The 23,407-nt window shown below is 44.5% G+C and overlaps 1 protein-coding gene across 1 annotated transcript in view; it reads right to left on the minus strand.

Annotated features, from left to right (window-relative positions):
• Nucleotides 1-23,407, minus strand: part of FREM1 (FRAS1 related extracellular matrix 1) — a 564,068-nt gene that overhangs the window by 465,119 nt on the left and 75,542 nt on the right. The window contains exon 2 of the mRNA XM_086961404.1: nt 15,200-15,294. Within this exon, the coding sequence (XP_086817530.1) occupies nt 15,200-15,294 (95 nt within the window). The remainder of the gene's footprint in view (nt 1-15,199; nt 15,295-23,407) is intronic.

The raw sequence follows: 23,407 nt of genomic DNA on the forward strand, positions 1-23,407 counted from the left end.
ACGTACCTCAGGCCCTCGTTTTATTAGACCTGTCCGCCGCCTTTGACACGGTGGATCACTCCATCCTCTTACGCCGTGTCAGGTTGGCGGGCATCGAGGGCCCTCCGTTGGTTTGGCTGGAGTCCTTCCTGTCTGGTCGCTCCCAGTCTGTCCATCTGGCAGAATTTGTTGCCCCTTCTCGTGAAATCACGTGCGGGGTCCCTCAGGGCTCTTCGCTGTCCCCTCTACTTTTCAATTTATATATTTTTCCCCTTATTTTTGCTTTACAGCACATGGAGGTCGCGGTGTACAATTACGCCGACGACCTCCAACTCATTTTTGATTTATCCCCGACCTCGCCAGGTCAAACCAGCTTCCAGTCCGTGATGCTATTCATCCGTGATTGGATGAATACTAACCATCTCAAATTAAATCCGGACAAAACGGAGCTGGTTCTGACGGGCGGGGTCGCAAATCCATGGTCACCTCTTTTTTGGCCCCCATCCTTAGGCACCCCTCCCATTCCTTCCCCTTCAGTTAAAACGCTGGGCATTACTCTTAATCACCAACTCACCTTACATTCACATATTAGTTCAGTTGTTTCCTCTTGTTTCTTTTCCCTACGGACTATTAGGAAAATTTCCCGTTTTTTTTCTGTGTCAGCACTTAAACTGATCGTCATGGCCATGGTACTGTCAAAAATTGATTATGGGAACATCGTCTTCAATGGTGCCCCCGCATACGCCCTTCACCGTCTACAGCTGGTCCAGAACCAGGCAGCCCGCCTGGTTTATGGCCTGGCTAAGTCACACCATTCCACCCCCCTTTTAAAAAACCTTCACTGGCTCCCTATCAAGCAACGGGCTCTGTTCAAATTAGGATGCCTTACATTTCAAGCCCGAGCGGGCACAGCTCCGGCATTTATCAACTCTGCCGTTACAAACTATTGCCCGCCGAGAGCCCTCCGTTCCTCTTCTTTGGGCCTGCTAGTAGTACCCCGTTTTAAAAAGAAAAGAGCCGGTGGTCAGAAATTCACAGTTCTGGCCCCCACTTTTTGGAACGCCCTTCCCCCTTCAATTAGACTCCTACCATCCTATATGGAATATCGTAGGGCCTTAAAAACCCTCTTGTTCCAGCAAGCATTTACTGGTTAGCCGCGTCCCCCGTTTGTTTGTTTTTACCACTGTAGCTCCCAGCGCCAAGAAACTGCTTTAGTATACGAGCGCTCTATAAATGTTTTTAAATTCCAAATTCTCTCTGTGTGCGAGGAACACTCATCTGCGTAATTGCTTTTATTCTCTCTGGGGTCAACTTCCTTCCCTCCTTTGACAAGAGATGACCTAGGTAGGTCACTTCTTGGCAGCAGTATTGCATTTTTGAAGGTGATACCTTGTGATTCAAATTAGACAAGTGATGTAATAACGAAACCGTAGCCGCTTTGCAAGTTTCCTTGTCATCGGCAGCCACTAGAAGATCATCTACATACTGTACTAGAGCAGAACCTGGAGGAAGGACAAAGGAATCTAACTGACTTTTTAATGCTTGACTGTAAATAGATGGGCTCTCACAGTAGCCCTGTGGAGCGCGTTTAAATCTGAAACTGCGACCTCCTAGACAGAAGCCGAAAATATCTCTGCTTTCCTCGGCTATCGGAATGCTGAAAAAGGCATTCTTAAAGTCGATGACGGAAAACCAAGTAGCTGTAGCAGGAATCAATGTTAACAAGGCAGTAATGTCTGGAACCACAGGAAACTGCGGGACCACAATCTTATTGACTTCTCTGAGGTCGATGACAAACCTATACACTGGAGGCTTTGTAGGATCAGTTCGTTTCAAAATCGGTAATACAGGACTATTACAAATATTTCCTCTAGTTTCTTCAACCACACCTTTCTTAATCAAATCTTGCACAATCAATAAAAGTGCACGCTCACCTTCACTAGATATTTTGTATTGCGGAATTCTTGGAAATTTCACATTTGCTTTCAAAGTTACTACATATGGTGGTATTTCTAAAAGGCCTACATCATTAGGACCAGTCGCCCAAAGAGAATCAGGGAGTGAACGCAGCTCTGGCGGGAGTGCATCCATTGACAAGTACATCGGAGAGGTTATTCTTTTACCCAATGTAAGCTGTACTCCTTCCGGAGAACAGTACAATGTCGCATATAGTCGTTTTAACAAGTCTAAACCAAGCAGATTTTCATTACAACCCGTCGTCAAAATCAGGGGTGCTTTCAATTGACACGGTCCAACAGAAATAGACAAAGGGCCAGATATGGGGTTGTAAACAGGGGCGCCTGAAAAACCTACAGAAACATTTGTTGAGCCGGACAAAGGTGCGCCAGGGAGTTTCGCATGAATGATAGAACTTTTTGCGGCACCAGTATCCAACAGAAACGGTTCGACTACACCTGATGTTGCTACTGCGACATAAGGCCCACTCTGATCCACTGGAACTGATACTACTCCCTCTCTCTGTCCATGGCTGTCCTAGTTCGTTTTGCTGAAATCCCTCATCGACTTCACAATAGTCTTCAACAAGATATTGTTGAGATCTATTTTGCTGGGCTGACTGTCCATTTCGCTGATCAAAGTGATTGGAAGAACGATCATTCGTCTATGGAGGCATAGCACCTCGCCCTCGACCTCTAGAGTTCTGCACAAAACCACCACGACCTCTCTGAGCTGCTGCTGCATTATTTTGCGCTAAGATCGGACATTCATTCTTGTAGTGACCCTCTTTCTTACAATACGCACACTGGTTCCATTGATATTGAGGCCTCGTTGAACTATAATCTGTCCTTTGATATGAATTCTGTTGCATATTAGTCTGATTCGTGCGAGGCGGATACGCCTGTTGCAAAAGAACTTTAGTCTTTAAATCTTTCGTTTTCTTGTCTGATTTCTCTTTTTCCTCTTTATCCCTATTTTCGTAATACTGTGCAGTTGCAAGTATTTGCGCAGTTGTAGAAACAGCCCACGCACTCTCTGAATCCTTTAATTTATTGCATAACTCAGGTAACAAATTATGCACAAATTTATCGACAAACAGTCTCTGTCCTCCTTCTGTGCTCATATCTTGACCACTATGATCTACAAAAGTCTCTTCGAACCTCGTGAAGAAGTCGGAGACACTTTCGTCTTTCTTTTGCTTACATGCGGATAACTTATCCCAATTAACACGCAATGCGGGCATCAGAGTCTTCATTAAGTCTATTATCCTACCTGGAAGATTAGCAATTAGGGGTTCAGGTTTTGCACCACCCGTTTGCTGACCATCCGCTGCAGTGATAGCTGCCCAATCACCACCTAAGGCAACTTGATGATCCTCTCTACGAATTTTAGCCCACACTGGTTGAGGAACTACATTTCCAAATAACATATCAATATCTGCTAAGTTCATTATACAAGCCTCAACTGTCTGTGTTAATTCCTTGTAATATCCAGCAGGATTCTTACGCGGATCTGGTAAGGCCTGTTTCACTGCTAGTACTTCGGCTCGCTTCCACGGAATGTGTATCCACACTCTTTGGAATTGCGCTGGAGCAGCTACAATACCACGAACATTATCAGCTTGCACAGCTTCGCGACAAATTGGAGGAACCTCCCTCATTGGATATTGGCGACTCAGCTTCGTCTTACCTTTCTCTAAATCTCTCGGTGAACGAAGAGATGGATCATTTCTAAAACTTAAGATCAGTTCCATCGCTTCTTCTATATTTTCACCTACTATCATACCAGCAGCAAACTCTTTCTGAACCTTAATTAAATCTTCTAAATTCGATTCAACATCATCTTCTTCTATCTCCTCACGTAACAACGAGCACATCTCATCAAAGACATACCGTTGCGTTGGTTCCTTCCACTGCATAAATGTATCTAGCACATCTCTCGTACTATATCTCCTACTCTTCGAAATCCATCTGAGAGCCGTGGAATCTAAAATTCCCCGTTCCTCAGTGCTTGGATGCTGACTACGTCTCTGAACAGAGTCAGAAGTAGGAGTCTTAATTAGGGTTTTATAGAAAGGAGACAGCATATTAGACACAGAATCAGTGATTCTTCGACGAACAGAAAGTGGAGTCAACACACTCGCAGACGTATAGAACACAGTAGAGGTAGGAACAGATAGCGGAACAGTAGGAGTGTCGAGAAAAATAGTTTGTGGAACAGTAGGTGTAAGTGAGACAGATACAGGTATAGAAGTCGGCAACCCAGGAAGAGGAGGAGCCGTAGGAACATTCACATTAACTACAGGAGGTACAGGAGCTTGATTCTGAGGGGCAGGAGCAGGAATACCAGGTTGTCCAGCAACCGGCAATTGAACATTCGGTACAGGTGGAGCCGTAGCACCTTGTGCATACGGTGGAGGTGACCGTAACAGATAAGACAACAGAGGATCGTTTTCGGGGTCCTCTAGTATCTTAGCTGTTTTCGATGGCAAGGCAGGATAGCACTTGTCGATCGCTAAATTATGCTCTCTAATGGCCACCTCTATGGCCTTCTCACACTCATTATCTTGCAACTGTTTAGTTGCTTGCTCTAGAGTCAACTCTTCTTTCTCTTTCTGTTCTTTCTTTAACCTCTTCATTTCTCTCTGTTTGGATTCTTTTCGCCAGTAACGGAAAGAATCAAACATTGCCGGCCGGGCTTTCTTCCTAAACAATTTCGCTTCTAAATTATCAAGAATTTCGGGTTCAAAACTACCATGCAGTGGCCAACTAAGGACACCGTCTTTCTCGGTGTAGCGGACCCACACCTCATTATAAGATATAGGACCCACACCATGTTTACAATATAAGTCATATAGGGGAGTCCCAATCGGAGGAACCAGACATGAGTCCTCCAATCGTGAGTCACTGTTGCAACCGAAACAAGACAACATACAATTTCTCCGACTTACCATTTTTCAGTCCGGAACACAAAACAAACAAAACACGAAACAAATATGTGCACCTGAACCAAGAACTTTTAGGCCTACCAAAACGAACTAATGTATCGATACCCAAACTGAACCAAATAGATTATCGTAACTAGAACAACCAATGATAATCTTACGAAACTAAACCAAACCAAGAACCAAAAAGGATTTTAACAACCCTCACAAAGTAATCCACTAGCTAGCAACCACTAAATACTTAACTGAGGCACTGAAGACGTCACCAGGGAGAAACCCGTCACGTTTCGCTGTACTAAGGGCTGCACCTCGGGTCCAAGACAGGGCGACGGTCAAGGCAACGGCCCACTGCAGCCGTCCTGAACGGGAACCCTCGTGGAAGAGAACTTCGGGCCACTTTTGCGATATGCCGGGATCGATGAAGTGGGGCGCCTCCCTCAGGAATCTTCACACGAAGCTTCTCGAACTCTTCAGGCTTTTGGACCGGTACCGAATGACGTCGCCCCACGTTGGGCGCCAATTGGAGTTCTGGACTTTTTGGTTCCGTCCAGAGGTGTCAGGGAACAACACCCAAAGACCCCGGAGTTCCACCTGCCTTGGTGCGCAAATGAACAGAAACACGGGCTTCTCGATGGTGGCGTCAAAGACCAAAGGTTTATTACTGCAGGGACACAGAAGTCACAGAAACTACGCATGGGCAGTATCTAGGAGCCTGTTCAAATTGTACAAAGAGGGTTGCTCCTTATATACTAAATTTTGGCCTTCAGGCGAATTCTTCACATGTTGGTACATTCCCAAAACCTTTTGTGTCATAAACAATAAATATTTGGCGTACACAAGAACCGTTGATAAAATCTGATACAAAACATCTACGAAGAGGGGTTCCCACTAGTTCATCACAATCCCTTGTCAATATTGTATTCAAGAGCCGGACCGCCTCATCGTAAATTTCGTTACCTCCCCCTAATAAAGATTCAGAAAGAAAGGAACGGAGCCAGGTGTGGAAGATAGAAAAGCGGGATAAGAGATGTTTGTGGGTTGTAAATGGGCAAGGCTACCGGCTTCGGCCGCCTAATCATGATCGGGACAATGGACACGAGAACCAGTTCAGTTGGGCTGGCCCCGGGCAGAGGAGGCAGCCTTTGTCGAGTCATGTAGCTACAGCGTGATCTGGTTTAAGGTGCACGTGTCATGAAAGAGGTGAATCTCCGGCTAAGGCTACGTGTCCTTAATCGAAATGAAGTGATCAGAGGTTATTGCGTATGTGAGGGCAAGAAACACAAAATGGCTGCCATGCTCTAAGATGGATGCCGTGGGTAGATCAGAAATGTGTTCATAACAGGAGTACTCTTGCTCGTATCGTAGCAAAAACACCAGGATATGCTAAATGGATCATTTGCGGTTCGCTGATACCAAAATTATGTATTTCCGACAATATTGAAAACACGGGTTCAAATCGTCACGGAACCTCACAGGAGGATGAGAAATAAATTAAAACATCTAATATAGTAAAAGATTTAAAAATGATATTGTATTTTTGCAACAGCCTATATTTGTCCACACTTCCACTGAAAAATAATTTGCATTACCATCATTGCTCACACCTGACCCAACATTAGGATCAAGTAAAAAAGCAATTATTAAGATGGCCGAACAAAAATGAAAATTCTAAGAAACAAATTCTGAATTTTGAAGTTGTGCAGAAAAAGTTAATCACAGGAACACTCGATGATAAAACTGACACTGTCTGCCCTTTTGCAGTGTGTGACCACAGAGGTGGTTAGGCTGTATTTTGTTGGTCAATTCACTGAAAAACTGAAAGATAGTAGCAATTACAGTAGTTCTAGCATATTCAAGAGCCAGCAACAAATATAATATTGCTTCACCAACTATTAAACTTTCCCATTGGTGAAAAGTGGAAAAACATCAGCTGTAAAACACTATGAGGCTGATTTAGTGTTTGGCAGATAGGGTACTCTGTCGGAACGGCAATGGAGTACAATCTCTGTCAAACTCAAGGTCTGCCCATCCAATTTAGAGATGGGTGGACATTTGAGTATGTTACCTTTTGGTGCGGCAGGGGTCAGGCAAGGGCTAGGATGTGCTTCTGTATAAAGCACCTGCCCTTGCCTCAACCCCTCCAATAGTTTCACCACGTGCACACCTGCAATGGGTGAAACTGAGTCTGGTATCTTCAGTAGTGAAATTATTGGGTCTGGAGTTTGTACAATTCCAGGTTCAGAGATACAGGAACAGAGGGACGCTCAGAATTGTGAGTGCAGGAATTCTACATTAAGTTAACCACTCCAGACAAGCACCACTAGTAAAGAGGTTGTATCTATAATTCAAAATGTCTTACGAAACAGACCTTTCTGATCAAGAAATTCTAAAGATCCTACTGCCAAACATTTACAGCATGCTTGCGTGGGTGAGTAAAGTGGTTGTTTGCAAAAGCCAGGTCCACAAAAGTTATTGTCAAAAAACAAAACATCTTACTGCGCATTAGACCAGGCCCTCTGCCCATATTTAGACTACAAAAAAGATAGGAGACTAGTGCACTATGTCTTCCAGCATTGTAATATGGAAACTGATGACAAAAGAGGTGGATTCCTAGAACAGCATAGTACAAATGAACCCCAACTGCCAGTGTGAAGGCAACCAAGATATGTATGTTAAAGTCCCATACCACAAACTGCCCATTGCCTCCTGCCCTTATGTAATGGGAAGTACAGTACAACTTGGCTTTATTTATGACACAGTAAGACTGCAACATAAAAAGAAACAAAGCATCTTATTTGCATGTTGCTCTCTGCCATCTCTAGACTTTGGATGCTACTCAGCTTTCCAGTGATGTCAGCACAATTGTGAGACCACATTCCTGAGTTTATTCTTATAGAACCACAGACTTTCTTTGCATTCAGTAAAGCAGAACATTTTTAAGTCGAGCCTGTGCAGCGCATGCACTGTTCTGCGAGCCATGCTGTATTAGGGTATGCCCTTGAAGCCCCCCCGACTCGCTGCCCATATTTGTAATTGGCTTATGTCATTGCCCTTTGTAAATGCTGGCTTCCGAATCGTACATAGGCTTGTTAGTCCCTCCTTAGTACCACCTTGTCTTCACTTGTAACCTCCCAAGAGGACTGGTCCTTTTACTTCGGTTGTTACACATTCTGCTTTATAAGCTGGTGAGCACTATTTTCTTTAATGCTCTTGCCTCATTCCACCCTCGACATCGCAGCACCAGCCCGCTTTTGTTTTAAAAAGTAATTTATTTTTATTCAATTACAGCGTGGTCCGCTTTATAGTGGCCAAGCTTATTTAATTATTTAATATACGGTGCGGTCCGCATTCACTTTAGCGGCCGCGCCTATTTAATTATTTAATATATGGCACGGTACGCATTCACTTTAGCAGCCTCGCCTATGCCAAGCGCGGAAAATCGTGACGCGCGCACTTAGGACCCAGCCCCTCCGGTCTCATGTGGTTGGGCGGCCGAGTAGTCCAATGGGCAGCCGGCCGCCTTTCACTTCCGGGTCACGGTGTGGCGCACTTCCGGAGTGGTAGAGGGCGGAGACCTTTGGCCTATTTAGGGTCCAAGCCCAGGGGCCTCGGTCTCTATTCCTGCTACCACTCCAGTCACCCAGACCTCCCGTCATCGCTTAACCGCCCATCCCCTTGCAGAACCCGGCCTTCTCGAACTTCTTGGACTGAGGCTGGGACGAGCGCAGTCGCGGCGTCGAGAGGTGTCCATGTCGCCAGGTGAGGTGGGGGGTGCGCTTCGGGGGCCCGTGGGCAGCCATGAAGGGCAGAAAGGGGTAAGGGTTGTGGGTTAATGGTCTGTCCTGGTTGCGGGTTAATGGCCTGTACTAAGTGGGTGCGGCTGCCAACGGGGCTCCTCGGGGCGTGCTGCTCACCTCCCCATCGAAACGGGTCGGGTACAACTGGGGATTGGCACAGGGGGGAAATCAGTGGCACAGGAGGCATCGAGGGTAGCTCAACGCCTAGGATGGCTGGTTCTTAAGCCGGGAACCCAGGTTCGAGTCCGGTGTAAGGCTCAAAGATCGTGTTATTCTGATCAATTAAAAACATTGAATGTGTGCCTCTGTAATGCGATTTGAAAGCACCCTGTAATCCCAGGGGAGCTTGCGCCAAGTTTATACTGTTGAAAGGGGCATTTATGATATCTCCTGACAAAATGTTTGATGCTGAAATAGAAACTCGGTATACAAAGTGAAACCCCATAGAAAAATGCAGGAGTACACAGTGGTGGTAAAAATGTTTGATGGAGTCAAAAAGATACTTGCAGTGGTAAATCAGAATAGAAAATGTGCTGACTCTCAGAACCGGAAATGCGTATACCTAAGACATTGCCTAGTAGGTGTGTTACATTGCTTCACGTAGGGGAGGACAGATCAAAGCTTCACGTTTTTTAGGCTTATGGGGAGACCATGAGAACTTGTTGCATGTTTTTAGGACCTTACGACAAATGCACTGTAAAGCTATACTCGGTACAGACCTCTGCAGATCAGTGCGTGGGTTCACCTCGCACGGGCTTCACCTGACTGCGTGTTACCTGGCGCGTGACGCCAGCCTGAGGATCCCAAGCGCGTGCAGCGTGCAGCGCGTGCAGCGTGCCGTTGGCAAAGGAATTATTAGCACGCCAGCTACCAGATGTCTTCATTTTTAAAACACCTTCAGGTCTGATGTTGGCACCGCTCCAGGTGAAAACAAGCTAAGCTGTAATTGGAGTCTCGGTGCCCTGGAGCAACAAAAGACCGGGGCTAAAAAGTGGCACTAACGCTCTGTCTGGTGCTGTGGAAAATAGGCTCCTCGAAGTAGTTGAACAAACCTGCACCTATCTATATATTTGCACTTTAAGAAATGACGTGCCATTGTGCGTTCTCGGAATCTCTAGCAACGCATGAATTGTCAACTCTCCCCCCACCCAGCAGGGCATGTTGGTGCTGGATAACAGATGTTTATTACAAATCAGCTGAACGAGTCGTTTTTATCTACCTCAGAAGGACGAAAGGCTGAGTGAGCCCTTAGATTATAATCAATGGTACACTTAACTACTAAACCCGGCTGTCACTCACCTAATACTGTGCAGCACCATTGCTTAGGAACGTCTGTTTTGATTAAGAGATACGAATTTCATTGATAAATAGTCTAGCAAGATGGCATTGACAGAGGTGCTTCTAAATACAAAGTGAATATAATACTACTAATGATAATTATAATAATATGTTATGCATGGTGACCTGAGGTGCAGTGAAGAGGGAGAAACGTGCAATTTGTGTAGCTATGGCTAACCATATAGGCATCTACACAACTCCAGCGTAGCAGGATGCGGTGTGTGTGGGAACACTAGAAGAGGGATATTCCCAGACGACCCCGTATTACATATGACGCAGTGCTGAGATACTGTTGAATGAGTAAAGAGGGCATGGATCGGTGAAATAAACATTATCCATGCACCATATAAAGTAGTTTGGTGTGTAACGAAGGCTAAAGCTGACTGCCGAGTACACCCCATGAAGAAGGAAGGAATTGGGAGAGCAATCAAGACTGGTACCCTGAACAAAATCTAGCCAAACTTTAAAAGGGCCAGAGCCTTAATCCTCTTCCTGTTAGTCGGTTTGAAGGCAACATTTCGAGCAGATGAGCACAATCACTACCGCTATCCAGCTAGAAGTCGATTGTAATTAGGTCAGAATAAAAGGAATACCCAGTGGAGGAATCAGCTAACATCCTGTCCTTCAACGATGTTACCTTTAGCTATGCAGTAGACAAATCAGTCTAGAGAAAAGTTAAGGCTACCGCTTAGTGGTAGGACTCGTATATGGATCACAATGGGCTTAGTGGGAACTATACAAATCCAGACACTTTACTTGGAGATGCACGGATGACAAATAGTCAAGGGAATAATTTCATTTATCATTCAGGGGCAATATTGTTTTATCATTAAAACTGTATGTCTGGGCAACAGTTAGTGGCCCTGTCTACTGAGGATGCATTGCTGCCTGTATGTCAGTACTTTCCATGTAAGAATTTTTTGGTTACCATGAAGGTGATTCACACTCCTCATATCTTCTGAAGCTAGTTGGACACGAACATCTGTCATGTTTAAAAGATTGAGTTCGGGTTCTGAAAGACTCCGGAAGCACTGGTGCATTAGCGCACATTGCTGGTCACATAACCAATTGGTTATAGCATAGTACAAGAGAAGACCAGGAAATTAACACATAATTGAAGCTAAACTCCTTAAAATTCAAATCTGGATCTCCAGCCTTCTTCATGGCATGTGGTAAAGCAAGGCCATGTTAAGTGTTATTTCATACACTTCACGGAGGCGAAGCCTAGTTTACACTAATGATCAAGCCTGTGCATCGGTCTTTCAAAATAGCATTGAGCTGCTGCTTTAATTAAGCAAACTTGACTGCTGACCTGCAGTTGCTCAGGGTCTCAAGGTCAGTACATATGCTTCAAGTGAAAGAAACCTCATTTTGGAGTGCAATGGGAGGTATCTCGAAATTCCTGCGGGCAGTGTGTGACTCTTTCTCCCTCTATCTCTCTCTCTTTGAGCTAATGTGTGCTGCAGTAGTGGGGTGCACCGGAGCGTGTTGTACCCCTGTGAGGCCAACAGCTCTAAAATGGAGGCCCCATAGAGCAAAATGGCAGCTGCTGTTTAGGATCACAAATCCGAAATAGAAAAAGAGATCTCTTCAAGGCAACAATCGTCATCATCATGATGCCGAAATGAAAGTAAACAAAGAAGGAGGTTCTGTAAACCCTGTGTACGTCAGTGGCAGCCAGCATGATTGTCAGATGGTAGTCTATGCCACAAGGATTACATTTTCGACTGGGATATTAAAATAATGAAAGGCAGGACAGGAAACACCAGACAGGGAGAGCGCTTGGTCAACATTTCAAATACAACTAATAGGTGGGGCGCATATCCAGCCAATACTTCATATTCAGCCTGGGTGGCTGTTAAATGATGCTGGCAATTTGGTCATGACTGTGCCTAATTTTTCCATTTCTCTCCTGTGCATTAGGATGCCCTACCGAGAGGGTAGGGGTACCGGGGCACTCTCCCCTGGCAGTCAAAGAGGCGCCGCTAACGGAGGTGGCCTGGCGGGGAAGGGTCTTGCCCTTGAGAAATCGCAGGGTCGGACATGATACAACGCAGGGCGAAGGGCTCCGGAGCGTGGCCATGAGCCTGGAAGGTCTCGGTGAGGCGGCTCAAGAAGAAGCAGGGCCGGGTTGTGCTCAACGAAGGGCCGCTCGCGTCACATTCGGTACCGAAGGATTTCTAGTGAGGTGAGGTATTGCAAAGAATGGCCCGGGTTGTGCTCAGCGAAGGGCCGCTCGGGTCACATTCTACACCGAATGATTTCCGGTGAGGCAATGTATTGCAGGGATGGAATCCAGTTATCAAGCATTGGTACGAATACTTGAACTAGAGTGTTTGGGTCTTTCATCCAGAGCGCAGTGGGGGACGGCGACGGACCGGAGGGCCCGGGTAACCTTTGGCGAAGTAGAAAGACCTTGGAACAGGAAATTGACCGACGGAGTGGACGGGAGTCCGCCTTGCGTACTCCCCAGACCAGCATTGAGGGGGGAGACGGTAAGCTCTCCGCTGCAAAAGATGGCCCCGGCTGGGGAGGCTAGGGCGACAGGTTACGAGCCTCCTGGGTCCCTGGACAGCCTGGTGGTCTGAGGGCGGTCCCCTGGGGAGGGCGGACAAGGATCAGAGGTTTGGGGCCCAATCCTCATGGGCACAGGGGCGTTGCACCTCGCGCGGATGCTCGGCAGGGAGGATGCGAGGTAGAAGGCCCCTCATGCTGGAAGATTTGAATCTTGCTGAAGAAGATATTGAAAGTCAATGATAAAAGTCTATGGAGAGTTGGCAAGGTTGTGCTCAGTGAAGGGCCGCTTGCGTGATAGCCAGGACCAGATGATCTCAGGGGACGCAAGGTATCACCACGAGGGTGTGCATCTATCGGACTCGGGCACAGACAATTTTATCAAAGAACTGGTCGGTTATTCTGAACGCAGGTGGGGAGGGTGTCAGACCTGAGGGCCTTGGCCACCCTTGTGGCGGTAAAGAGACCTGCGATCAGTAACAGTGACTAACACAATGGACGGGAGTCCGCCTTGCGTACTCCATAGGCCAGCACTGAGGGGGGATATGGTAAGCTCTCCGCTGGGAGGAAGTTACCACCGGCTGGGGAGGCTAGGGCGACAGATTTCGAGCCTCCTGGGTCCCTGGGCAGCCTGGTGGTCGAGGGGTTGGCCCTGGTAATGGCAGACAAGGATCAGAGGTTGGGGCCCACCACTCTAAGGGGCTGGTGCGCGGCACCTGGCGTAGGATGCTCAGTTGCGAGATGCGAACCAGATGGAGCTCCTCCCTTGGTGCTGAGGGCATGAGAAGAGCAATCATAAAAGTCGTTATTAAAGTGTGTTTTTTAAATACCATTTATGCATGTTATTTGCTTGTCATGTTTATGCATTGTTTTGCAATTAAACATGGCCGTTTTTACCCACTCAAATCTCATGGTGATTTCATTGTGGGCTTGCATGTCAATGTCAGATAGGGGGAGGTGGGGACAATGCTGGGGGGTCCGGGTCCTAATTATGTAATATATGGCATGGTACGCATTCGCTTATTTAATTATTTAATTACCAGCACCGGCCGCTTTCACTTAAGCAGCCGCGCTACAGAAACTTTTGAAATTAGTTTTTTTTTTACTTTGGGTGAAAGCACCATATGCGCTCACAATGTTGGGCGCGCCCCTTTGTTTAGACGCTGCTCATGGTAACCTAAATATTCGAGCAGCGTCTAAAAAAAGGAGCATGGCCACCAATAAAGTGCCTCTACTCACCCCGCATCTCTAGTCATTTAGCATAACCTGCAGTGAATGAAAATGAGTCATTTGCGTCCATAGACGCTCCGCTGAAGTCAGCAGCGCCTATCAATGCAGCTCCACTTACATCGAAATACAGTGTAATGAAAACTCAATGAACACGCCGGGTGAAGTAAGTAAGTATTAAGTTAAAATTAGAAAATCAAAGCGTGAGACAGCTCTTCTCTCCTCCCTATGGATTTCAGCGATTACAGAAATATTTCTGTTAAATAACATTTGTGTTAACACATCTCTACGCCTGTTTCTGGACTGTACGTCAATGGCTTCATCTCATGTCAGCTACGTGCTACTGTAGAGTCAAGGGGGGTGGAGGAGGCGGGGTGTGGGTGAGAGGGCAAGCCCCTGGACCCTAGAGAAATATGGATTCTCGAGGAAGGACATGCTTGACCGCAAATCATCGGACAGTGATCGCTCAGCAGCTTTGTGCCAAATATCATGGGTTTCTTTCCCAATACTGTCACTTTTCTGTGGATGTAAACATTACTGGGGAATAACTATAATCAGGGCCACTGGAATCATGCTGCTGGGTTGGGCCATATTATGTGGCAGGGGTGACAAAATTATGCAGCAAGTAAAGGCACATTATGTGGCGTAATACGGCACATTTTATAATAGTTTATTGGATTTTCTGGCAAATGTTTCAAATCTATACCTATGCAAAAAACATTGCATTGCGGCAGTGGGCTTGCCTATTATTCTGCATGGATCTGAGAATGCTTCTTCATACTCTAATGAATCTTTTCAGTTTTATAGTCCCATACACATGTGATGGCCTATTGTATACATTTTTGGAAATTGGATACAAGACAGGCTTTTGCATTTTTCTGATCACTAATTCCCCTGAAGAGTCACTGTTATGGCACAAGTATAATGAGGGCATAGAATTGTCTGTGATATGGGATCAAGTCAGACCAGAAGCAGGCTAGATTGTGGATCTGCGATGACCAAATGACAAAACAAGCATTTACAATTAAATAGGTCTCGCATTTGCGAGAGTTTAAGCTATTGGCACTGTAAATGACAATGCCTTTTATTTATGTTTTAAAAACCAACCCGTAAATAAAAGGCATTGTCATTTACAATGCCAACAGCTCAAACTCTCGCAAATGCGAGACCTATTGCATTGCAAATGCTTGTTTTTTTTGCATGAAGTATATGTACCCTATATTTACCCCAACTAACTCTAAGAACATCATTGTCAAGAGTTTCTCACAGAAATTTGGGCACTTCGAGTTAATATAACAAATTAACGAAACTTATTATTCTGTTCAGAAAAACACATTGACCAAAATATTTCAGATTATATTCTACAACTGTAATTTGAACATTCTTTTATGCAAATCCAAACTTTTTTACCTTCAGAAAAGAAAACATCCACCTTCAAGCTTACCTGTACAGCCTTAGCATAACCTCATCTTCGTTTAAAATGGGGCAGCCATTATGAATATACTTAACTTCATCAGGAAGAAAGTGACAATCAAACACCTAAGGGAAAAGCACAAACTATCAGAGCGAAGTACATCTTTGACATAATTATTCCAGAGGGCATTCACACATAAACTCTTTATTGTTAGATTTATACTTCTTCAAATGTAAATTTATAGAGATTAAATTAATCGAGTAGCTGAAAAATGAAACGCAATGCAAACATGTTAAGTCACGGCAGCTGAAGGAATCAACCCATTTACTTTTGCATTTATTTATTCAAACTATTACATATGTCCATCTACCATATCTCCTTCTAGGGTTATCTTGCAGGATGGATCCTACTGATATCTTAATCTTTATATTTATCTGGCTTAAACTTTGAGCACTGTGTATGTGGTGTCTCTAGATCTTGGTTCGATAATGTTTATCACTTTGAACCTGTATCTATGATGATTCAGGGATTTCATTATTTTCATTTCTGTTGCTTATGGCTGGTGAGTAATGATACATCTTATTTCAAATATTTCAAATATTTCAGTACCCCTAGATTCGAAATTGATGTTCCACTTGCCATTTTATATTGCTTAGGGCTGGAGAGTTCACTACATAATAGGCCATGAGGTCTCACACCATGAAGAAAGGGCACCCAATTGCCCTTTACTATCCCAATGTCGAACAGTGCAGGGACAAAGGGCCATATTTACAAGCCCCTATCACCACAGGAAAGTCACTTTTAAAGATGCTCCTGTGGGCCCAGGGGTTTCACCTAATTTGCAAGGTGACGTTAAGCCACTTAACGTGGCTTAATGCCGCCTTGTAAATAAAGCACCTTTTCATGCTATACTTAACGTGAAAAGAGCGGGCAATGGGTGTTTCAGTGTGCATTCCGCAGCAAAACCCATTGGCTTTGATGCTGCCATCTATTTACAAGGGTGGTGTAAATAGGAGGCAACGCCAAAATTAAGACCGGGGAAAAACCTAGTCTTAACATGGCAAAAAGAGGAGAAATGCTTTATTTCTCTTCGTTTTTGCGGTTTCTATGTGTGCTGAGTTGTGCAGCACACATATGTGCAGGAAGGTGACCCTTTCTGCACATAGACAATCATTAAAAAAAATCCAATTTGCAACTTCTATGTGTGCTGTACAATGCAGCACACATTAGAGTTTCAAATCGGCATTCTAAGTTGTTTATGTGCATGAAGGGGCACCTTCCACCACATAAACAATCATTACCCCCAAAGCAGACACCCTTGTACTATGGTGCAAGGGTGTTTGCGTCGGCGCTAGGCAGCTAGATTTAGTTCCAGCTTGTGAATATAGCTCATCCCTACGTTTTCAGGATGGCGAAGCGTGGTGTTTTCTTAATGCAACGCTTCGCCATTCTGTTATAAATATGACTCCTCCTCCTCCTTTTTCCACAACTATCAGGCGGTTTTTATTTATGGCATCAGGACAATACTTAATAAACATATTTTTTGTCCATTTAGTCATTTTTATCCTACACACACTTATCACCTGCACTGCACTCCATCAGTGGTCCCATATTTTGAACAACAACTGTTGCTGAGAACTTCTGAGAGTATTAGGTTAAGTATCCATTCCTGTTAGCCTTAGAGCAACATTGGCTACATCTGACCCTCCTCTCTTAGTCTTCCAGATGACGATGCTCCGCCAAATTGGTGGGCTGATGGAGACTTTTCTCATGCCAGTGTTTGGGCAAACTATGTCGACCTGGTGAGAAGTTTATTTTGAGCATTTGAGTTTTTTTTGTCACTCTTTAGACTGACTTTCTCCCCGTAGTTATATGTGTCTGTGATTAGGGGTGGGGAGTTTAGTTGGTCTATTAATACTATACCCTAGACCCTCCTTTATATATCCCCCTTTTTTTTTTTTTTTAGCTTTTAACAAAACTAAACAACGTAATAAGAAAATCACACACCAAATATAAACACCCAACAACAAGTTATAAAAATAGAGCATATTTTATGAATTTTTAGAGACCTTGATCATTAAAATCCACCAGAGGGTTCCGGAGATACAGATTTTAAACATTTGATCACTTTTAAATGCAACTGCAAACAAGCAATGGTCAACAAAAGGTTTGTAAGCTTTTCAAAAGTTTTGAAAAGTTAGTGTGGGCACTCCAGCCCGAGTTGGATGACCAAATCCAACAGGGATGAGGTCTAGGGGGCAGTATGGATACTTTGGACAGTTATCTGGCTACCACAGTGTTTTTAGAGCAAGCTTCACACTCTACAGCATGAAAGCCATAGATGTCAATGGAGTGGTCCTAATGCTGAAGGATGCATGCAAAAATAATCAAAAGGATGCTCTGGTTATGATGCCTTCCACAGGGGTACCTCGGACCACTGGTGTTGTGGGGCAACTCTTGCCACGGAAATCGGGGTCCCTTGCAGTCCTCTACATTACAGAAGCTGGGCAGCTGATGCTGTACTACTCAGTATTGCAGCAACGTGGTTTGATGCAGCCATTTTGGTGGAGATTTGTGTCACTTGGATACGACGAATTCAGATGGTCTCTTTGTGGTACCCACTGACTGGAAGTGGCAAAACGTCTGCGGTGGCTACCAACGTGTCCATTTGGGCTGCTTCAGCTTCTGTTGTCCTGGAGATGCTTCCAGGAAATCAGCAGACTTAGTCTTGGAGTCACTCGCCCAAGGAGATAGTGAAAAACCTAGGCATCTGGTTTGATAGTGGCCTGACAATTGACGCCCAATCCAAGTCAGTGGCTGGGGCTTGTTTTGGGCTTCTGCGGGGCCTGAAGCCACTGTTGGGTTTTTTCCCTCCAAAAGTTCGCCAAATCATTCTTCAGTCTACAATTTTGTCTAGACTGGATTACGGTAACTGCCTATATTTGGCCGCGAATAAGGCTAGTGTCAAGCGTCTTCAAAGGGCACAGAATGCAGCCACCCGCATGCTGGTGGCCCTTCCGAACTCTCGCTCTGTTTCCCACGTACTTCAGAATCTCCACTGGTTGCCGGTGGAGAAGCGCATTTAATTCAAGGCGCTTTGTTTGGCCCATATATCTTATCACCTCAGACACCTGTGGGGTTGGCGGGGCTGCTAAAGTTCTACGTGCCACGGCATCCTTTAAGATCCGCAGCCTCAGCTCTCGTTTACACCCCGCGTGTTTGGAAAGCCAGAGCGGGTGGCCCTTCCTTTCGCAGCCTGGCCGCGCAACTTTGAAACTCACTTCCTGTGCCTATCAGATTGATCCAGAACCATCTTGCATTCCGGAAGGCCAAAAAGACCTGGCTTTTTCCGTCTTAAGCCTTTCTGATCTCTGGTTCTTGTCCTGGAGTCTGCGGTCTGCGCCGGGACGCCCCGTCGTTGGGGCAGCTATGCGCGTTATAAATCTGATAAATAAATAAATAAAAATACTTGGCTTGGTGAAGTTCGGAAATCGACTAATCCCATTTACATGAGCCAAAGGCACAGTCCCAATCTCAATAACCAAAAAGTGCAGCAGGTGCAGTCTTCACAATGGTGCAGCCTCTCTTTGTGCAGATAAAAAGCAGCAGGTTAGTCCTTCTTCGGTCCTCTTCTCCAATGTCAATCGAGTGGCATGATGCCAGGGATGCCCTACTTATCCCAGGAAAGCTTCCAGAGGGGTCCACACAGTCACTAGCCAATAGGCTTCTGGCTCCCTTCCTCTCTAGTGACGAAGTTACTGTGATGTGTGGCATCTGGCTATCCAGAGTGCCCCATTCTTGCCCCCTTCAAGATGGCATGACCCTTCCTCAGTTATCTGGAGCAGGGTAGCGCACTCTAGAGGTGTAGCTTACCAGTGGGCTACACGCCCATGGGAAAAACGGTTTGGACACAGGTTTCCCTCCTTAGCTCTGTCTCCTACTTGTCTGCTGGAACAAGAGGCATCCTGCTCCGGGATGTCGTTACAAGTGGCCTTTCAATGGTGGCTTCACCTTTGAAGTCTATCTTTTGGGCTAACACCCTGAGTGGCCATCCTGGGAGAAGAGGTGACACTACGCTCTGAGGAAACTGCCTTCGTTCCTAGGCATGGGAGTCATTAACACGTCTCCCTAGGCAGTCAGAAACCCATCTATGTGTCAGTGCCTTTGTGAGGCCACTGGACTAGCTGCAGGTCAGAGTGGCAACTTTCTAAAAGCTGCTCAAATGTAATAGTGTCCTTAAATCCGAGATGGGCAATAGGTCTGTTTTAATGTCAGAATTGATTTGATACCTTACTTGACTTTGCTGAAAATCCATACCTCTCCTTTTCCCTTATCCATTCATAGTCTGTTCCTCTTCAACCAAGTTAGTATGGATCTGAGATAATTATAATCAGAATATGTTATATTTATATTATATAAGTAAGTAATACACTAATCAGAGGCCACATTAATTTCACACCATATTAACTTCCATCATCCCAACATCTGGATTTGCTGCACTGATACATACATTTGATACTGTCAGTCTTTCAACAGAGATCTAGGAAAACAGTTCACAGGTTTTTGTTATGAATAACTTTTGGCAGAACTGCAGGATGTATAACCACCCAGCAGGACCCAAGACCCTCATATCAACAGCCTTTGTGAATGCTTAAGTGAGACAATGGAGCACATTCTCAGGCATTTTATTGAAGTAAGTAATAAAAAATAAGTAACCTGCACGCTTGTTGGTCAAATTCGGGGAAGAACCACAAGATGCTAAAGGGTCTAGTCTATGAGAACTATTCTGGGCATTGCTATGTTACAAGTTTCTCCAAGTTATTTACCCTTCTTAGGGTTTGCTCCTTGTATCTGTTATCTAAGACGATATAGTGGCCAGTACATGGTCTTGGCCATAAAATACCTTCTAGCTTTTGAGAGCAGACGGAAAATGTTGGAAAACCACAATGACATCAATTATTGTCAGTGGTTTGAAACAAGAGCCAGTCTGCATGGAATTATGCTCATAAGGGGAGCAGCAGCAGAATTGATTCAGGGGTGTATACCACTTGTTTACATTTTAAATACATGAATTATATTCTTAAACAAAAAGTCCAACTTTTAAAATAAATCGTAAAGTTTAATAATGAAATTTAAAATCGAGTTAAGTATGTCTATTAATTCATTATAACGTAATTCCATATCATTTTAACATACAGATTTAAGATTTAAAAACTCATACACAATTGTTGCAACTATTTTAAATGGTTTGCACAGCTGTATTTAAAATATAGAATCTTTTTTTTAGTTTCAAGTTTTTAGTAGTTGAAATTATTTGAGAAAAAGTTATGCATTTCATTCTTAACTTTTAAGCAAAGGTCTGTGAGTTGTTTTAGTTCAGAGATGTTGCTGTGGTCACAGTACTATGAAACGTGGAATCAGGACCCAAGTCTACTTTACGTAGAAGTTCAAAATACACAGCAAATCTGTGCCCAAAACCAGTTTAGGTTAGGAGGCTTAAAACTAGTAATCCAAGGGGAAGAGGCAAAGGGCATAAAGCTGCAAAGCCATGAAAAGAGTACATTTCTGAGTCTAACTCTGAAATTGTGAGTGCTAAAAAGTAAGCATAAATGTATGATAAATGTAGACTTAAGTCTTCTTTGGGGTCCCAATCTCATAACATTTTGTAAATCTTTGCACACAGGTTCACTATTTCATATGGGTCTATATTAGTGGAGTTCATAGATGTTGTAAAGGGTGGGAGATAATATTAAATCTTGGGGGAGTCTTGACACAGGGATAAATTGTCAGAGAAGCAGTTGCTACTCTTGATTGTGGGGCCTGGTTTTCCTAGAAAGACTTGAGCCATTTGAGTACTACTCCATTAATGCCCCCCTTTCTTTGCAGATAGACAGAAGGAAATCATGATTTGCAGTCTTAAAATCATCTGAAATATCTAGGAGGATGAAGAGACAAGATCCCCCTTAGTCCATTATTTGGAGTATGACATTGATTATCTTCAGAGTGGCTGTTTCTATGTTGCACCAAGTTTGGAGGCCTCACTGGAGCTCAACTAGTAGTGTTTCAACACAGCATTCTAACAATTTGGCTAAGAGGCGGAGTATTTTGTTTAAGTATTAGGGGGTGAGAGCCCTGTGTTTTTAGTAATGGAGTGACATGACCAACTTTGAGCTAGTCAGGGACAGTTTCTAGGGATAAAGACGAGGTGATAATGTTCAGCCAAGTAGAGGCTATTAATGATTTGATTCCTGTCTGAAGGGACAGACTCCCATAGTTGAGAGGATGCTGTGCTTTTGTTGATGATGTTTTTATGGGCAAGAAAATCAATTTCTTGAATGGTACTCCAATTTTTGTATGCTATTTATTTGCAATGTTATTGTGCTAAATATGGAAATATCCTACCACTCATTATTATATAGCACTCACTTTCCTTCCACCTGGGTTTTGCACTGTGTCAGTATCAGCACATTTGAACTTAATGATGTTCTCTTATTTTCTCGATTGAGAAAATATGTTTAATTGTACTTAAATTAAAAGTACCCATGTGAAAAGGTCTTTGCATTAGTACAATTGTACTTTGATTTTATTTTTTCTCCTTGGGGAAAAAAAGTTTTTGGCATGGACAATCGTCTGTCCTTCACCCGCAACAATTTCTTTGTGTGTTTGAGTGATTTCTACACTGAAAAGGGATCAGAAACCGTTTATTTTTATTTTTTATAAATCTTTTTATTTAACAAGCTTATGAAATTACAGTTACAACAAGATGAGTGCATGCTACAAATGTTCAAGATGTATAAACAGGAATACAGTAGCCCAGGGTCAGTACATCATTAGTAATGAGACATAATCAGGTAGGTTATCACACAGGTAGGACTGCATCATCTGGGCAGTCTATGTGACCATCCAGTATCTTCAAACACTAGTATCGCCCACTCCCCTGACTTGCCCAGGTTTTTAAAGCCACCCTGTACCACTGGGTCTGTCGGTAATCTCTGGGGAGGTCCCGCTAGGGGCATAACAATCGATTTAGTCCAATTTATAGTGAAGCCTGAGAATGCCAGATAGCTCAAAGAGATGGAGTACCCGAGCTTTGGAGAAGTAGGGTCTCGATAGGTGTAGGAGAATACCGTCGGCATATAGGAAAATACGTTCTTCCCAACCTCCCGGTGCCTGAATGCCCCAGATCACTTGGTCCCTCCTAATCCAGTGTGCCAGTGAATCAAGTGCCACTGCAAATAATAGCGGTGACAAGGGACAGCCCTGCCTGGTTCCCCTCCCAAGCGAGAACCGGCACAATAGCACCCCATTGACCCTCGCCTGTGCCAGGGGTTTTGATATAGGAGTTTCAACCAGCTGCAGAATTTAGGGCCAAAGCCCATTTTGGCCAGCACTGCAAATAAATAGGCCCATTCTATACTGTCGAAAGCCATTGAGATGTCCAGCGCCATCAATTCCGATTGAGGAGACGAAGGGGAGCCAGTCATGTGTAGGGCCCTTTAGAGTCGTCGTAGGTTGTAGAGAGTATTCCTACGGGGCATGAAGCCTGTTTGGTCTATATGAATAATAATCTTCAGGGCCACTGTTAGCATATTTGCTAAGGCTTTTGCTAATGTATTAGCTTCGAAGTTCAGTAGGGAGATTGGCCTGTACGAACTATATGTCTTGGGTGGTTTTCCTGCATTGTGCAATACTACTATAGTGGCCATTTGTTGATCTGACGGTAATATGCCCCGATCCCCATCCTCTCCTCAAACATGTCCAGCAATGGGCGAGTGATTTTAGAGGCCATGCCTTTAAATAGCTCAACAGGGAGGCCATTAGGACCCACTGACTTTTCCGATCTCAAGGATCCCAACGCCTCGGCTAACTCTTCCACAGTCAGGTCGGCCTCAAGGATGTCATACATTTAATCCATGAGCATTGGAAGTGAAAAGTCAGCTAAGAATTCCACGCAGTCCTGTTCTGATCTCTGACTCGTGGGGCATATAAAGTTTCATAGTAGGACACAAATGCCTCTGCGATTTGGGCATTCGTTCTGTGAATAATGCCTCCCCCATCCCTGATTTCTGCAACCCATGATCTTTCCCTGTCCCGTTTGTCAAGCCAAGCTAATAGATTTTAGGCTTCATCGCCCACATCGTAGATTCTACGTTGAGTGGCTAGTGCATGCGCCTGTGCTTTATTTCAAGCCAGCGTGCGCAGCTCGTGCTGTCGCAGAGCTAGTCTGTGCCAGAGAAT

This window comes from Lissotriton vulgaris, chromosome 3_1 (genome assembly GCF_964263255.1).
Source record: "Lissotriton vulgaris chromosome 3_1, aLisVul1.2, whole genome shotgun sequence".
In the NCBI taxonomy this organism is placed as follows: Eukaryota; Metazoa; Chordata; class Amphibia; order Caudata; family Salamandridae; genus Lissotriton; species Lissotriton vulgaris.